Below are 16218 nucleotides of genomic sequence, written 5' to 3' on the forward strand. Positions count from 1 at the left end.
AAACTTACTAAAAATTATGCAATGGATTTATCACAATTGAGTGCAACCGGTTCTGTATTTCAACAATAGGTTTATTTTAAGAAACATAACATGACATTAAGTAAAAATGCAAAATTGTGCAATTATGGCAAAATGTTTAAAAATCCACACATTTGCCCTCATAGGACTACAGTACTTCTTACTAACATACCTGAGCACTGAATGTTGGATGCCATTTCTAAACAGCCTTACGAACAGGGAGCTCTTCAGTTTCTTGTAGAACATACAAACACTGCATGTTTGGTGCACCAAAATTGCTTTTAGTTAGCCTAAGTTTTACTGATAGAATCAAGTGGAAATTACAAAATGCTTCCTTCTAAAGTAATTAATAATTCTGAAAGAGATTCACGCTTATGTAAATCCTTACAATGCTAGAAATTAATTTAATAAAAGGGCAGTAAATGAACGCAGAAAAATACTAAGTGGGGAAAACTTATAGGTTACTGTTTAAATATTATTATCAGTACCTTTGGTGCAATTATTTTTTTTTCTGTGCTGTGCAAGTTTACTTAAGCTTGACTCTAAAGCAAAAACTTTACCAGGAATCTGACTTTCAGCAAAATGTAGAAGCATTTAAGAATTGGCAAAATCTCACAGCTACGTTACTGTCTCAACGAACTCCTCATGCAAAAGATTCAGTATATTCTACTCCCACAGCAAGTTCCAGGATTTAGCTTCTTAAAAAAAAACACATTACTGACTTGGATCACACCCTCAGTTTGAATGGTTAAACAGAATGGAGATCTTCGTACTTTAGTGCAGATAAACAAAATTAACAAACCTACTGCAGAATTAACCACAGCATATTGTACTTCTACACATCACATGACCAGTCAATTGCTAACTCAATTCTATTTCATAGTTTCAAGTAATATATTGAAATTTGTTCTACTAAATAAATATAGAAGATTGTCAAAAAGCAGCAAGAAGTCTTGTAAATATTCAACCAAGCTTTAAAAAAAAAAGAAAAAGTTACATAACACTTTGCAAAAGAATGGTTTTACACACAAATGCAACACTGTTAGGGAGGGTGCTTCAGAAAGCTTGCAGCTAGAGGCCTACAACAGCGCAAAGAGCTAGCCAAGGACTAAGGATAACTTGAAAAATGAAATTAGTTGAACTTAAAACAAGCTCTTATTCTTGGCTATGGATATATATAAAACGGTATCCAGAAGAAAACTAAACAAAGAAACAACACACCTCAACACTGGTGTATAATGCAGCCTTAGCAAGTATTGTCGACTTCAACTTTATTTCAGAAAAAAAAATCAGGCGCTCGCATTTGAAAGAAGCGGTTTGGTAAATCTCTGGAAGATGAGGTATGTAATGCAAAGAGGCATTTTTTTTTTTCCTTTTCATTTCACAGTTTTGTTGTTGTTTTGTTTTTGCCTTTCTAACATTTTGTGCAAGAATTAAGAAACAGAACCAGGCGAGTATTTCTGTAAATCAAAGGTTCCATTTGGGAACAGACAAACCACATGGCAAATGAACATTATCCAAATCCTCAGCCATGCCAGGGGGATAAGCATTAAGGAGCTAAATATTTGGCTTACTCAAATATCAGCTGCTAAGCCAGATAATGGTAAGAACTTACAGCCAGCAGTGGCCACTGCCATTTCAAGTTAACTGGTTTACTGCGGTCAATTTGAGAAAATAGGAAAGAGTAAGATAACGCACACCTCTAGCTCTGGAAAAAATTCAACCAGTAGCAAATCAAACCTGGCAAATTATAGCCGATAAGTTTTAGGATTCCTCTTTTCCCTTTTACATCCAGTTTTCAACTACTGAAGTAGAGGCCGAACTTGGAAAATTTTTACTTCTGCAAAAGTAAGCTAAATGTTTAATACATAGAGAAAAGTGTTGCAATATATTGAATCCCTATTCTAAATTAGCATCTAAGATTAAGCCATGGACACTTACTGTCAATTTTTCTTTAATACACTGGGTAACGAAGACAGCTCAGTAGTGCAAGTTTTCACATTATAGATCAGAATGAATTAGAAGGTATCTGAGGGCTTGATCACAGGAAGAAAAAGATGATGTGTAAAGTTAAGCCACACATTTTAAAGTTACTGGAGCACATGCTAACACTGCACATAGCACTGCACTTTAGTGGAGACAAAATGAACACTCCACAAAAAAACTTCGATATTATTAAGGCCATATCCTGTCACCAATCTGTGCAAGAATACCACTACAGTAAAAATGTTATGTTAAAAAAGACAATATGATGACAGAACAGGGCCTGAAAACAGACACACACTCCATGAAAAATAACAGGCTGTCTTAAACAGTAGCATAAGGTTAGCCCATTTCAGACAAACAAGTATTAAAAATGTACTAGCACCATCAACTTTTGGGTTAAAGCCCTTTATGGGATGAAAAAAGATTTTAAGCAGTGTTAAAAATGTTTTCTTTTTTTTTTTTTCTTGCAGCACTACACCTAAGTGGCAGAAAAAGAGGTGTTGGGATTTGTTTTCGATATCTTTAAGCTCAACTTCAACAAAAATCCATAGACGGAAGTGGTAAAGCAAACTGAACAGGCCTCCTTCCAGGGCAAAGGTACTCCATGTTCCAACTCTGGCTTGAGTTTTTCTCCCAAACTGTAGTGCACAAACATTACAAACATTTTAGAAGACTTCAAAAGCAGTACAAAAAAAGAAAAAAGATCATTATGAATCAGGATCTACCATTCCTCTATGTAATTTCAATCTAAAATTAAAAAAAAAAAAACACAAGTTAGTGATATTGCCTCAAATTTTACCCGTATTTAAAAAAAGAGAAAAAAGAAAAGTCACTTCAAAACAGCTTGGACATCCTTAGCTACTAATGCTAGATTTTCTTTCACTGTAGTGCATAGTTATCCTGGCTCTTCCACTTAATTTGCTCTTACCACAAAAACACCCCTCAAGTATGACATGATTAAGTGTTTACCAGAAAAAAATGCTAATAATTGCACTTTGTAACCTCCTTCTCATTTCCCAGGAAAATATCAGTAAATATGAAACTGAACCAGTAATTCCCTCCCCAGACTGCAACCTTTAAAGAGCACCCATCCCCACATACAAAAAAAAAAACAACCTATCTGTTTCAGCTTACAATAAATACTGAATTTCTTTGTTTTCTTTTAAGACATGTTTTCTCTAGCATCAGATTACCACTGAAAGCACTAAGGCCTGTTACTGAAAAAAAAAAAATTTAAATAACTTTCTGAAGACACTGCGGATACAACTTAGCAACAACACATTCAAAATGCCGGCCTAAATCCCAGAGCCTATCTGGAGTCTCATATACTTTCTGCCATTGGTCGGTAACCTCATCATACTGATAGAGCGAATTCTTCCTGCTGGTTCTGAAAACGTGTTCTTCAACAGTGACTTGAGTAGCTCTGACAAACAGGTGGAGTTTATTTTTGAGGAGTACGAGTTTTATGTATGGATTAATGGACTGATCGCACGGGAAGTCTTTTTTTCGAGTCCACTTATTTTGTTCAATGTCATAGGCCTCTACGGTAAACATACGTTGATGGTTTCCACAGGTTCCAGCTATGTAGTAGATGGAGTCATTGTACACAGTTGCCAAGCCTTGGATTCTAGGCACAGTCATTGGGGTCAAAAACCCCCAGTAATCCTTCTGAGGATCATAGCAGAGAAAAAATTCTCCTGCAAAGAGAGAGGAAAAATAAAACATAAAACTGATGCTTCATTTCCGTAACAGCAATTCCACCGCTACTAAGCTTTCAGCTATGGTCTTCCACACACAGAAAGAGTCTACCAATTTTTAAAAGCCCTGATCTCATGACAAAAATCTATCATCATCTGCTTCCTTCAACGTACAAAAAATAAGTACAAGCTACTTTGAGTTTCTAACCCAGCTGATGGGAATTTGAAGCACACCACAAATACAGTGTTTTACATGTTTCCCAGCTCTCCTTTACTACCTCTAAAGCACGCTTAAGAGTTTGACTCAAAACCTTTCAAGATTCCAGTCTTCAAACATCCGAAGTATTTGTTTTGTTCTTTAGTATCTTCACAAAATAAGCAGCATCTACAGACTGTGGAAAATCTTGGAATTCTGTGCTTGAAAGTTGTCAAATCTGAGCAAATAGTGCATCTTCTACTACCCAGACTTTGAAGCCGTTTGTATCACGTCCCTGGTTACACACTTCGGTTGATTTGTTTAAAAGGATTTTAAACAACAGGTTGATTGGAAATTAAAAGGTTGATTTGCTTAAAAGGATGCCAGGTGAAGACTCGTTTGAAGCTACTGACTCATCACTACTTTCGTGATCAGATAAGGCACCTCTTCTGTTGGGCGCACAGAGTAGCGCATGCAGACTGTAGACAGCAAAGTTCAGATGCAAACTTGATAAAAAGAACACAGATAGAGCCCACCTTGCCTTTTATGAAGCTCGGGGGAAAGAAAGGGCTAACGTTTGCCAAATATTAACATAATTCAACTTTATATATAAATTTCACATTGATATTTTTAAGAATTTAAACTATTCTGCAGTGTAAGAAAGCACCTCAAGTTTAACAAAGAATACAGAAATAATAGAGTTAAAAGCGTGGAATATAACTTAAGACATTAAGTCTTACAGATAATGCATTTTTTGATTATTCATTTTTGTTCCACAGTATAATCTCCTATGACTGATGCTTGCATTCCAGTTTGCGTTCTACAGCTCCCATCAATCCTTATGGACTACTTCAAACTTGTGAGCTTTGTCTGTGAAAATTACTGAAAATTAACTTTTTTATACACTAGTAGAGTGCAGCCCAATCAAGGTTTTTATCTTCCACACTCAAATAGAGAATTCGATTATTTTCTGTGGCAAATTATTTAATTTGCTGGTTAACTCAATGTTTACTTAAATAAGCTACTTCATTGGGATGCCATTAAAACCACTGAAACACAGAGTAGTGCAGCCATGATTTGTAAAAAAAAAAAAAAAAATGCATTCTTACTCTGTAGGTTATAATACCTCTGTAAATGTTATCCACTTTTTAGCAGTTCTAAGAAACACTTGAAAAATGAACAAATATTCTGTTAAGTTAAAGACTCCTCAGTGCTCCTTTTTAAACGATCTAAAGCACACAGTTAATCCAACAGGAGAGAAAGATTGAGAAAACTTATTTTAACACAATTTAATTTAGAGCCACAACCAGTCAGATGTAATATGGAAAGAAGAAAATGAAAGAAGAAAAACACCTGCAGGTCTTGTGGAAACCCTCCGACCTTACTGAGTGGCAGGGACACAACATCAAGAAATCAGGCTGACTTCTGATCAATAACAAGCAGCTTACAGTATTCCCCAACACGTTTCTTTCCTGTGGTCCAGCTTTGCATGGAGATGGACCCAAAAAGAGGGGGGTTGGTAGAGATCCAAGACCCCAAATTCTGCAAATGTTTACACAGAAAAGGGCCTAACAAAAACAAAACTAAGATACTCCCTGTCCCAATCTTTCTTTCTGCTTCTTGGGACTCTTACCACAGCCTCATATACCAGTCTCAGTGCTCTTAAGCATGGACTGCTATGAAGCTTGGGCACGCAGAAATATATATTTTATAAAATCTCCACAAATCAAATATATTATTCTTCCCTTTTTTATTTTATCCATTCCCATAACGATCCTTTTTAGAGTCCTAGAATATGTAATTCCCAGTCTAAAATAACCACAAGCATCTTTTTCATCACACCGCTTTCAATTGCATGTACATCTTGGTACTAAATCATTGTCAACATACTTATTTTAATCTTTACGGGTTATTCTGATATAAATCTCAAATATGGAACTATCACTGCTGGTGCTAGAACTGTGCCTAAGTCGTTAATTTAAGAATCAAGATGCAATAAACCAGTAAGTCTGATTATTTATTGGAAGATAGGATGGAAAGACAGTGCGAGCTAATTAGAAAAAGATAAATCATCTTCCTTAGTTACCTAGCTGACTTCAAAAAGCAGAGATGGGCAGAGAGGGAAGGCCTACCGTGGCTAATCAGTTTTTACAAGTCACCAAAAAAAGACGAGACACCAGTTTTCACAGGTTCAGCTAAGTAAAATGCTAAGTGCTTTTTCATGACAACAGCTGTTCTTCAACATTAGTGCGTTCCACTCAGATAAAGAATACAGCATTTTCATTGTGAGATTTAATGCTAAATTGTTGACTTAGAACACCACCAAAACTGCCATTTGTGCAAGAACTCAGTACAACAACTTGATGACGCATTCCCAAGGCGTGAGAACTGCAGCAACAACCTCACTGCCCTCCCTAGCTTTTCTCCCACTCCGTTGTCCCAGGGCACTCTTCAGATGTTCAGAAAATTTGGGTTTTCTACGGTGCTTCTAAGAAGAGACAGTTGGCTCAAACAACCCCCACTTCCAATCAAACACCACACAGTCAGTCAAGGCACCTTACCCTGTAAAACATAGATGTTATCCTTATATTCCACAGCACTATGAAACTCCATTGCTACCGGCATTGGACAGACAGCTGTCCAACAGTTCTCCCGGCTGTCATAACACTCCACAGACTTGAGAGAGTTTCGCCCATCTCCTTCATAAACACGACCACCTATTGCATACAGTTTACCACAGCAATGAACCAATTTGCAGCCTATTCTGGCTCGCAACAAAGGAGCTTTCGGGATCCACCTATTGCCAGAGTGATCATACATCCAGAAATCACTCTCTGCTCTGTGGTCAATGGAGACCTCGCTGCTGCTTGGTCTGTAACCACCCGCAATATAAATATCGTTATCAGGAGATACAAGAATTCCAACCTCCCTCAAGTCATTTGGTGGCTTGCATAGTTTAAACACTCTCCCTGTGACCGAATCTAAACAAGGCACTGTTTGCTTCTTTCCTGAGTGTTTGTGGGCAGCATCAAAGCATATGATCATTTCAGAAGCAGTCATTCCAAGCCGTTGTGTATAGCCATTGGCACTATGTTGTCCCTTTTGTACACAGCTTTTGGCCATAGCCTGTGCAAACATGGGAGGGATTTTCTCTAAAAATGTCTCTTCCAACAGAGGCATACGGATGCATTTGGCAAATATTTCTGGAAGGTGCACTTCTCTCTTATTTTGTTCATGCTCAAACCACCTTATAATGCTGTCATAAACATGTTCTTCTTTGTCTACATTTAAATCATCACTGTCGAGTATACTTATGAGTTGGTCTTTTCTCAACTGAAGAAACTCTTGCTCTTTGGTGACACTCAGAAACTTTTTACGAATGTAGTCTTGTGATCTGTCTTTGAGTTCCTGATGACCATAGTGATCAGCAAAGATAAACACCCCAATGGAGTTCTGTGGGTCCAAATGACTGATCATATATTTAGCACACTGGTCTTGTATGGAAGGGATCTGGAAGATACTAGCTGCAGTGAACAAAGCTTGAACGTTGGCCTCTGTCAGCATTACTCTGGAGGTATATGCATAGTTCAATACTAAATGCATTGACTCTGCTTCAACACCAACTATACGAACTTCTTTCTGGGTACTCTCTGTAAGGCCGCTAGTGAACATAGATCTACAAAAGAAAAATATTTAGCAGTTTATTTGTAATTACCTTCTAGCTACAGGTGTAAGAAATCATATTGCACAGCTAATCCCAACGCGCCTGCCCTTGTATCCGCACAAACGCATTTATCACTGATGTTACGCTGCTCTGCTTGGGAACCTAAATTTTAAATCAGTTTCAGACTTACTGAAACAAATATGGCAAGCTGGAATTTCTTGCTTAATTATCTCACTAATCCCGTTTTAAAATTCATTTTACAAGCAAAGCTCTTGACATATCCAAGACTTTGCATTCAACTATCAACGTGTTATTTCATATGCATATTCTAGCATGACAGAATATACAATTTTTAAAGGGAAACAAGTAGTTTAACTATACTGTTACTGTATGAAGATACTTTTAACACGGGAGGGTTTTACTTTTAAAATTGTATGATTTTGTCCAATGAAACTCTCCTTTGATAATTCCTTGACATTAAGGGAATACAAATATTTGTTTACTAGTTGCGCTATATCATCAATAGTTACATGGAATATTGGTATAGGTGTGGGTTTTTTTAATTGTCATTTAATGAAAATAATTTATAATTCCACTTTTAGTCACCCCAAGAACAATGGACTATTGTACCTGAAATAAGGACTGATTGCAGCAAGAACATTCCTATGACAGGAGAATGTTTTCCCATGATCCACTTCCACCACAATATCTGTCAGTTGTCCTTCGTCATACATGGTTTTAAGCTGTTGAAGAATACTGCAGGCATGGAAGGGGTCCATTCCACTGCTGACTGTGTTTGAAGAAGGAATTCCATTCAGTGTTTGTGAAAACTTACTTGGTTCTACAAAACAAAATTGAAACCAATTAAAGAAAAAAAAAAGAGAGAAAGCACGCCTGAACAAATGAGAGTTAGCACAAATTAATATTCTGTACCTCCTCAGTGCTGTCATCCATCACCGGCAAATCTAACATTCCCATGAGCAAGTAAAAATATAAGGGCATCTAAGGTTGTTTCCCTCTCACCCCCCCTTCCCCAGTCTACCGTGTAGGTTAACCTATAAAATTTTATCCACCAGTTTTAGGAAAAATACTAAATATTTGTGTGAATGTTTTATTAGATATCACTCGGGGGGAAGGTATCACGATGCTTACTGACTTGTAGAATGAGAAGAACAAAGAATGCAGAAGAGAAAACCAAGCCCACAACCTAAGTCACCATTTCACAAGTCTGTACGCATGTGTTTAACTTTACACCGAAAAAGGAACTGGCTCCTAACTTCCACAAATGATGACTAATGGAGTAGACTCATGAAGACACAGTAAATATGTCGAGCAACAAAGCTATTAGATAAATTCACATAAATAAACGTATGGCTACATGTTCTTCTTTACGACTAAAATACAATTATCATTTAGAATTACTCAGGTGTGAAGGTACTCGCATATAATTGTGAAAACATACAAAGTGGAGCATAAGCTTCTAAGTAACACGTGATATGCTTAATGAAGTAAATCCCAAAGTGAAAATTGAGCAATATCTCAAGCACAAAAACCTGTTTCGTAATAGCAACAAGATTTTTACGCAACAACAACAAAGGAGAACTCAAAAGAAAAACATTAGGTGGTAAGAGCTGCAAGTCAGGTAATGTTGCTGACCGCAACACTGAATACCTTAATTTAGGGAGACAGAACGGGCAAAAAACAAGTAATGAGCAACAACGACTACGAACGGGAGATTTAAGTTCTAACACACGGTGATGTAGAGCAGTTAGAGCTTCTCTTACTCGGAACTCAGACACAGCTTTCAGCACAGCCACAATTAGGTCAGTAGGGATCTGCTGTGGGGCACATTTTTTTTTCATGGCGGGCTTGGGGCCAAATATTGTCAGAGTCTCTTCAAATAACTGTTAGGAAAAGCCTTCAAAATAAAAAACGCCTTTTTTTCAAATAAGATAGTAACGCAGGGTAAAATTTACAACAGGGGGGTTGATCACGGTAACTCAGCTCCAGCATTCAAAACTCACCGATCACGGGGGAAGGGGAGAATTTGTACTCGTATTTTTTTTTCCAGAAACAAATGTTAGTCGCTAGTGAGGAGGTTCCAAGGAAATAAAATACTTTTCTATATGGATGCCAAGGTTTCCTACCTAGCCGAGCCTTGATGTACAGTAAAAGTGTGATGTAGCTATCGTTGCTGAAGGGTTTCGTTTACTTTCTAACACTGAAAGGGTTCAAAATAGTTTTCCTCCGGCCCTGCCGGGCACTCAGGTATGTGCACACGCAACCAAGCCACCTTCCAGCGCTGCCAGCGCCCACCAGGCCCCGATGCTCACCCCCAAGCCCCAGCCTTTCCGCTCACCCCTCGACACCCAGACGTCCGGCTGGGGAACCCTGCTGCTCCCTTTCACCACCTCCCTTCCCAGTGAAGGGTCATCCCTCCCAACGCCTTATCACCCCTCAATGCCTTACCTCCGCCCTCCCCACCACCCCCCTAACTCTCCACGTCCATTTATTTCCATGACACCCCCAAACCCCAAATACCCCCCCAGCCCCCCTGGAGGGGTCCTACAGAACCTCCCCCTCCCCCCCAACCTCCTCCCCTCCCCCCCCATCTTCCCCCCCACCCTCCCTCGGCCTTCCCCTCACACCATTCCCCCCCACACCCCCAGGATCCCCCCATTTCCCCCCCTTTACCCCATTTTCCCCCCCCTTTACCCCCACATCCCCCCCCCTCAACCCCCCCTAGGCCCCTCCCCGCCCCTCAGCCCGACCGCGGCTCCCCCCCGGCCCCTCTCTCCGCGCAGCCCCCACCTCCTAGCGCTGCCATCCTCGGGGCCCCAGCTCCGGCAGCGGGAGGGGGGCGGCCCGCGAGGAAATGTCACCTGCGCCGCTTCCTCCGCGCCGCTTCCTCCCCGCCGCCCTGCCCGCCGCGGAAGCCAACCCCGCGCCGCCGCACCCCCCAACCTGGGGCGCGCCGATTGGCCGGCGCCCCCGCGGCACGCTGGGAAATGTAGTGCAAGGGGACTCGAAGGGAGTCTCTCCGCTTCCCGGAGCGCGGGGCGCGCTGGGAGATGTAGTTCCGTCCCGGCGCGCTTGCACGGGAGTTGTAGTTTTCGGGATGGGGAGGGGAGGGGGGGGGGGGGTCTGGGCTCGGCTCGTCGCTTAGCAACGGGGAGGCGGGAAGCGCGGGGCGGAGCCGCCATTTTGGGGCCCTCAGGCCCCGCGCTGAGAGTGGGCTTCGGGGCTCTGCGACGGGAACCCCGCAGAAATGGCCCCTCCGTGTAAATAATTCCCTCAGAATCGCTGCTTTGTGCTGCCTTTGTCCCGTCTGCGCCGTCCTGCCGCTCTTGGAACAACTCCCTGAGTCCCCAAGGGAGAGAAAAGCTGTCCCCCAGCAGGCTGGGGACATTGGCCACCATGGCCACCGCTGGAAAAGCAAGGAATGGAGAAACCTGATCTACCACCTTACTGCTGCCACAAGGGCAGGGCAGTATCAAGAGCACAAGGCCCAGAACTTTTTAGGGCTTTAATCAAGAACATGGTCTGCAAGCTTGTTATGACAGCAGTCTTTTTTTATTATCATTTATTTTCCCTGTGTTTGCGCCCCCAGCACGTCAGAGCCAGGCAGATCAACTGTACTAATCCTGCGGAGAGAGCAGCTGGATGACTCCAGCAGACAAGCAACCATTTTGTTGGCAATGACCTTTTAATACCACAAAGCACGTTTCTCTCTCCTTCCCAGCAGCAAAGTGGCCGCTAGTCACCAGCTGGTTTCGGCTTTCTGCCGTGACTAGCCACTAGTTTCAGTTTTGATAACTGAAGCGTTATCAGAAGTTTGCTGTGGAAGAAATACTTTTTTCCTTTATGAAATGCACTTAACAAGAGAAGAATTGCTATGTACTGGAAGCATTCAGAAGGAGAGCGTATTTTTTATATTTTAAATCAAAACAGATTCAATACAACTTTGCTGTTCAGCTGCGAAGCTTGTTTACTTAAGAAAAAAAATGCAAACGCACCAAAAACAATTTAGATAAGAGTGTTTAAAATACATTTCCCTTTACTCTCAGCAACAACATACAATGGGTATGTTACCAGTGCTCTGAAGCAGATGAATTTAAAGGCAAGAACAGTACTGCTCAGTGTCATCCGACTGCTTCATACATGGTTTTGCTTTCACTTGCAAGGAATAGCTTTTCCCTAGTTTAGCAATTATCAGTGGTGTCCAGGTGCTGTCGATAATAATGGTACACAACACAGGAATGATAGAGGCTCTGATGAAGGAGGTGTAAAAGAAAATAGAACCACACGTCTGCAAATCGATTCTGCAGTTTTCCAATTTCCCCATTCTGCAATGGCATGGCCTGTGAAATTGTCCCCAGAAATATAAAACGAAGGGAAGGGAGAATACCGCCACTCTTACCTTTCAGCAAATGATATTGCCTGATGCAGTTCATTTCCTGTGGTGTGGACACTTAGGCTGGCCTGGATTAGTGTTCAAAATGCAGAAGCGAAAGGGAGAATGTTTTTTAATATAGGTACTGCATTGAACTGGTACTTTGGAGTAAAAGTATTTCTTGAAATGGCTTATCTTTGTAAGGTTTCTGCTGAAGGAAATAAATTGCCATAAAAATACGCTTAAATAATCTTTAAGAGGCATTGATATCAGCATTACCTCTTAGTCTGAAGTCTTTCTCAAGTGTGTTTACACCATCATCCGCTCCCCTCTCTGGAAACTTTCATTAGCACTCCCTGGCACACCCATGGGAATTCAGGGGCCAGGCTTTTTCACCCAGGTCTGAATATTATTTGCTGGCTTTCTGAAGTGCAAAAAGAGAAGCATGTTGCCATGCAAATTGCTCAGAAATCTAGATTTTATAAACAGCGTTTACATTGCACACAAATATTAGAACCAGTTCTTTCAGAAGTTACAGGATGCTAAGTGAGTTCCAGCTCCCTTTATTTCTGCTGCATCTCTTTCTTTCTTTCTTTCTTCTGTGTTTTGCCTGGGAAGCAAGACAGGCCTGGGATTCAAAAGTAGAACTCTAAGTCTGAAATTTGGAGTTTTCCCTTAGTGCTCACACAAATTTACTGCATGCTGTTGATCAGATCATTTGATTGAATAGATTTTGGCTCCCCAGGAGACAATGGGGAGTTGGGAAGCTCTTTAAGATATATTGATATAAATTCCTTTATTGCTATTGTAGTATTTTTTGCAAGGTGTTTTTGCTTCATTGGTTTTAGTTCTTCTGTCCAGCAATCAATTAAGACTGATGATAGCATTTAAGATTTTGCAAGAATACAAAGTGTCCTGGACATTGAGGGGCTAGACTTTCATTTCTACTTCAATTTCACACCTAATTTATCATTCTTGCAGGTACCTCTTGAAAACATACAGCTGAAAGCTCGTGGTGGAGAAAGTGTTGCTTCCCATTTGATATTCCAAAGATTCAAAAAAAAAAAAAAAGATTAAATCGTATTGACTAAGAAGGAGCACAGAGTCCAAGTCTGGTTTTTATAAGTGATTAGAAACATTGCCCTCTCTGTGAACCCAGAGCTGGCACTGCTTGTTCTGGGATTCTTGCCTTCAGAATAAAGAATGTCTTTGTCATGAGCCCAAGCAAGAAAAGAGGGAAAGAAAAAAGTTTCAGGAGAAAATGAACAAAATATACACTTTTTCAGATATTTGAGAACTTAGAAGGTACCAAGAAAAAAAAAAAAAGTTTAACTGAACAAGGAAGTTATTGAAAACTTGTCCCTTCTTCATTACATCTACAGAATAAATTAATTAGAAAGTTTTGGTTCATCTACCATCAATATAAGTACCAAGAAAACATCACATCTTCAGCAAATTATTAGGTTGGGTCATCTGACGGTGACCTGCCCAAACCAGTGTTCCCGCTGCACAAGAGGTGATGCAGAGAGCAGTTTTGTGGATCCAGTTATTGTTAGACAATATTGGGCAAGATTTGTCATTTTTTTCTCCTGCAGGCAAAGTGAAGACAATACATATAACTGGACCAAAATTTAAAGAAAAACATGGATTCGAGCAGCTTTAAAAGAATACAACTTTCAATCCATATGAATAGATTTTTATTCGTACATTTATTTTATGTCATTGTTAGTTCAAAATTTTAGAAAGATGTCACTGCATCCTCCTCGACTTTTTTCTTGGCCCTCCCCATATGGTGCTTTTCAATGAAAGGCGGAGGATATCACGAGAGGAAGGGCCAGCCTCCCCTCACACACACAACACAGTCCAAGCAAAGAAAAACAGGGTTTGCAAAAGCTTGACAAGACTTTTTAGTTTTCACAGCAACATTTTGAACAGTCGCTTTTTCGTAAGTGTCTTCAATTAAAAAAAAAGCCAACTGTCAGCAAAATTGTTCAACTATAGAATTTAAATACAATCCTAGTAAAAATGAATAATATCACATGCCATCTTCAAAATATGTCAGTTACTAATGTTGACAATTGCTCAGCTATTTGTACATGTTAATTTGTACCGTGAATCTGTGAGAAGTAATGCAGCCGATACAACCGCACTCTGAAAAACCCTCATATTTTAATTGGAAAAATCTTGATATTCACTGAGGAACAATCTAACCTTGGAAAACAATCTTTTACCAATTTGTCTTTAATGCATAAAACACTGCTCATTTTCTGCAGTTCTTTCACCAAGGGGCACATTAATTTAGTTGCACAATAATTTAATACATCGATACATTGATTGAAGCAGAGAGTTTTTTATTTAGCGGTTCCAAGAAATAACACATTTCTTGCAGAATCTTTAAAAAGACACTTCTTGCTGCAGTTTAAGTAGGGGGAATTGCAGATCATTAGAGGAAGTTGCCCTTCAAAGCCGATTGATCATACCACACTGAGCACAGTGGGCTTTACATCAGAACAGAGCGAAGACTGGCAGGGGGCAATTAATGGGGCAGATACTGGAGTGTCTTTTCTGATTACCCCATACCGTACAGTGGATTTGGCCTCGCTGAGACAGGCTGGTAGAAACAAGAACCCTGATGAGATATGGCTCTGCTAATGTCAAGAAGTGCCACTTCCTAGCAGCAGGAGCAACTTTATTGAAACCATCTGTTGTTTTGGAAGATACATGCGCGCACACATGCACTTCCTCCTCCCAAAGCGTTTAACCTTTCTCTTCAGGATGACTGAAATCACACAGCTAATCCCTCCTCAATCTCAGAATGCCAGGCCCTACTGTTTTCAGCAACTCCCAACAGCTACCAAAAAATCTGTGTGACTGGTGGTGATTAGGTGATGTGGCAGCGATTTAATCAGGAGCGATCATTTCAGAACGAAATAGCCATACGTCCACTGCCACCACAAAGTTTTGCAAGGCTTCGCTACCTGTGCAGAGATGAGAAACCCATACTCTACTAGATCTGCTCTGCACAGGGGACAGAAAAAAAAGAAGTAGATTCAGTGAGTTTGGTCCCAATGAAAACTCATTTTTCATCAGACAACCCAACAATGATCTCAATGGGACCCGTCCTGGTTGGATTACAGCAGATTCAGAATATGAGTCCAGTTCCAATTTGTCAACTCTCTAATGACATTTTCGTGATGCTCCCTCTATAAAGTGCCAGAACCGTTGAGCTGCTTGTGGCTGCGCTACACGGGCTTGAAGAAGAGCCCTGGCTGCCAGCAGAAAGCGTGGCACTACCAGGGCATTCACCAAGAGCAAGTTGGCTCTAGCCTCTTTGCAGGTAAAGTAGTCCTGTCACGTTAGACAGGAAGTCACATCTGTGCACATGTAATCTCTTATTCCTAAGAGACGCATTTAAAAGCACTAATTAAAAAAGAACTGGCCTCCCAACCATTTGGAACAAACGTTGCATACCATACCTGGGCTGTCTGATAACACCTTTTGCCAGTGAACACGATCATCCCCAGGGCTTTGTGGCCACTGCCCAAACCAAATGGCACGTAAAGGGCAGCGTGCCCTTTCTGAAGCAGGACAGGCACCTTTCTGGGCTCATCTCCGGGACCACATTTCAGCAAGCAGTTTTATCTCATCACCAACCCCTTCTGGCCGTGTCGGGCCGAACAGGGCCCCGGGCCGAACAGGGCCCCGGGCCGAACAGGGCCCCGGGCCGAACAGGGCCCCGGGCCGAACAGGGCCCCGGGCCGAACAGGGCCCCGGGCCGAACAGGGCCCCGGGCCGAACAGGGCCCCGGGCCGAACAGGGCCCCGGGCCGAACAGGGCCCCGGGCCGAACAGGGCCCCGGGCCGAACAGGGCCCCGGGCCGAACAGGGCCCCGGGCCGAACAGGGCCCCGGGCCGAACAGGGCCCCGGGCCGAACAGGGCCCCGGGCCGAACAGGGCCCCGGGCCGAACAGGGCCCCGGGCCGAACAGGGCCCCGGGCCGAACAGGGCCCCGGGCCGAACAGGGCCCCGGGCCGAACAGGGCCCCGGGCCGAACAGGGCCCCGGGCCGAACAGGGCCCCGGGCCGAACAGGGCCCCGGGCCGAACAGGGCCCCGGGCCGAACAGGGCCCCGGGCCGAACAGGGCCCCGGGCCGAACAGGGCCCCGGGCCGAACAGGGCCCCGGGCCGAACAGGGCCCCGGGCCGAACAGGGCCCCGGGCCGAACAGGGCCCCGGGCCGAACAGGGCCCCGGGCCGAACAGGGCCC

General features: G+C 42.2%; 1 protein-coding gene across 1 annotated transcript; it reads right to left on the reverse strand.

The window, feature by feature from the left end:
* Window positions 1–50: 50 nt before the first annotated feature.
* Window positions 51–10580, reverse strand: KBTBD8 (kelch repeat and BTB domain containing 8). Its single transcript, XM_080605922.1, has 4 exons — window positions 10373–10580; window positions 8192–8402; window positions 6459–7573; window positions 51–3701 (listed from the first exon to the last, which is right to left on the reverse strand). Exons 1-4 carry the CDS (start codon window positions 10386–10388, stop codon window positions 3238–3240), a joined length of 1806 nt encoding a protein of 601 aa, XP_080462048.1. The 5' UTR covers window positions 10389–10580; the 3' UTR covers window positions 51–3237.
* Between the last annotated feature and the right edge of the window lie 5638 nt (window positions 10581–16218).

This window comes from Anser brachyrhynchus, assembly GCF_964034855.1.
Source record: "Anser brachyrhynchus genome assembly, chromosome: 10".
NCBI classification, from domain to species: Eukaryota; Metazoa; Chordata; class Aves; order Anseriformes; family Anatidae; genus Anser; species Anser brachyrhynchus.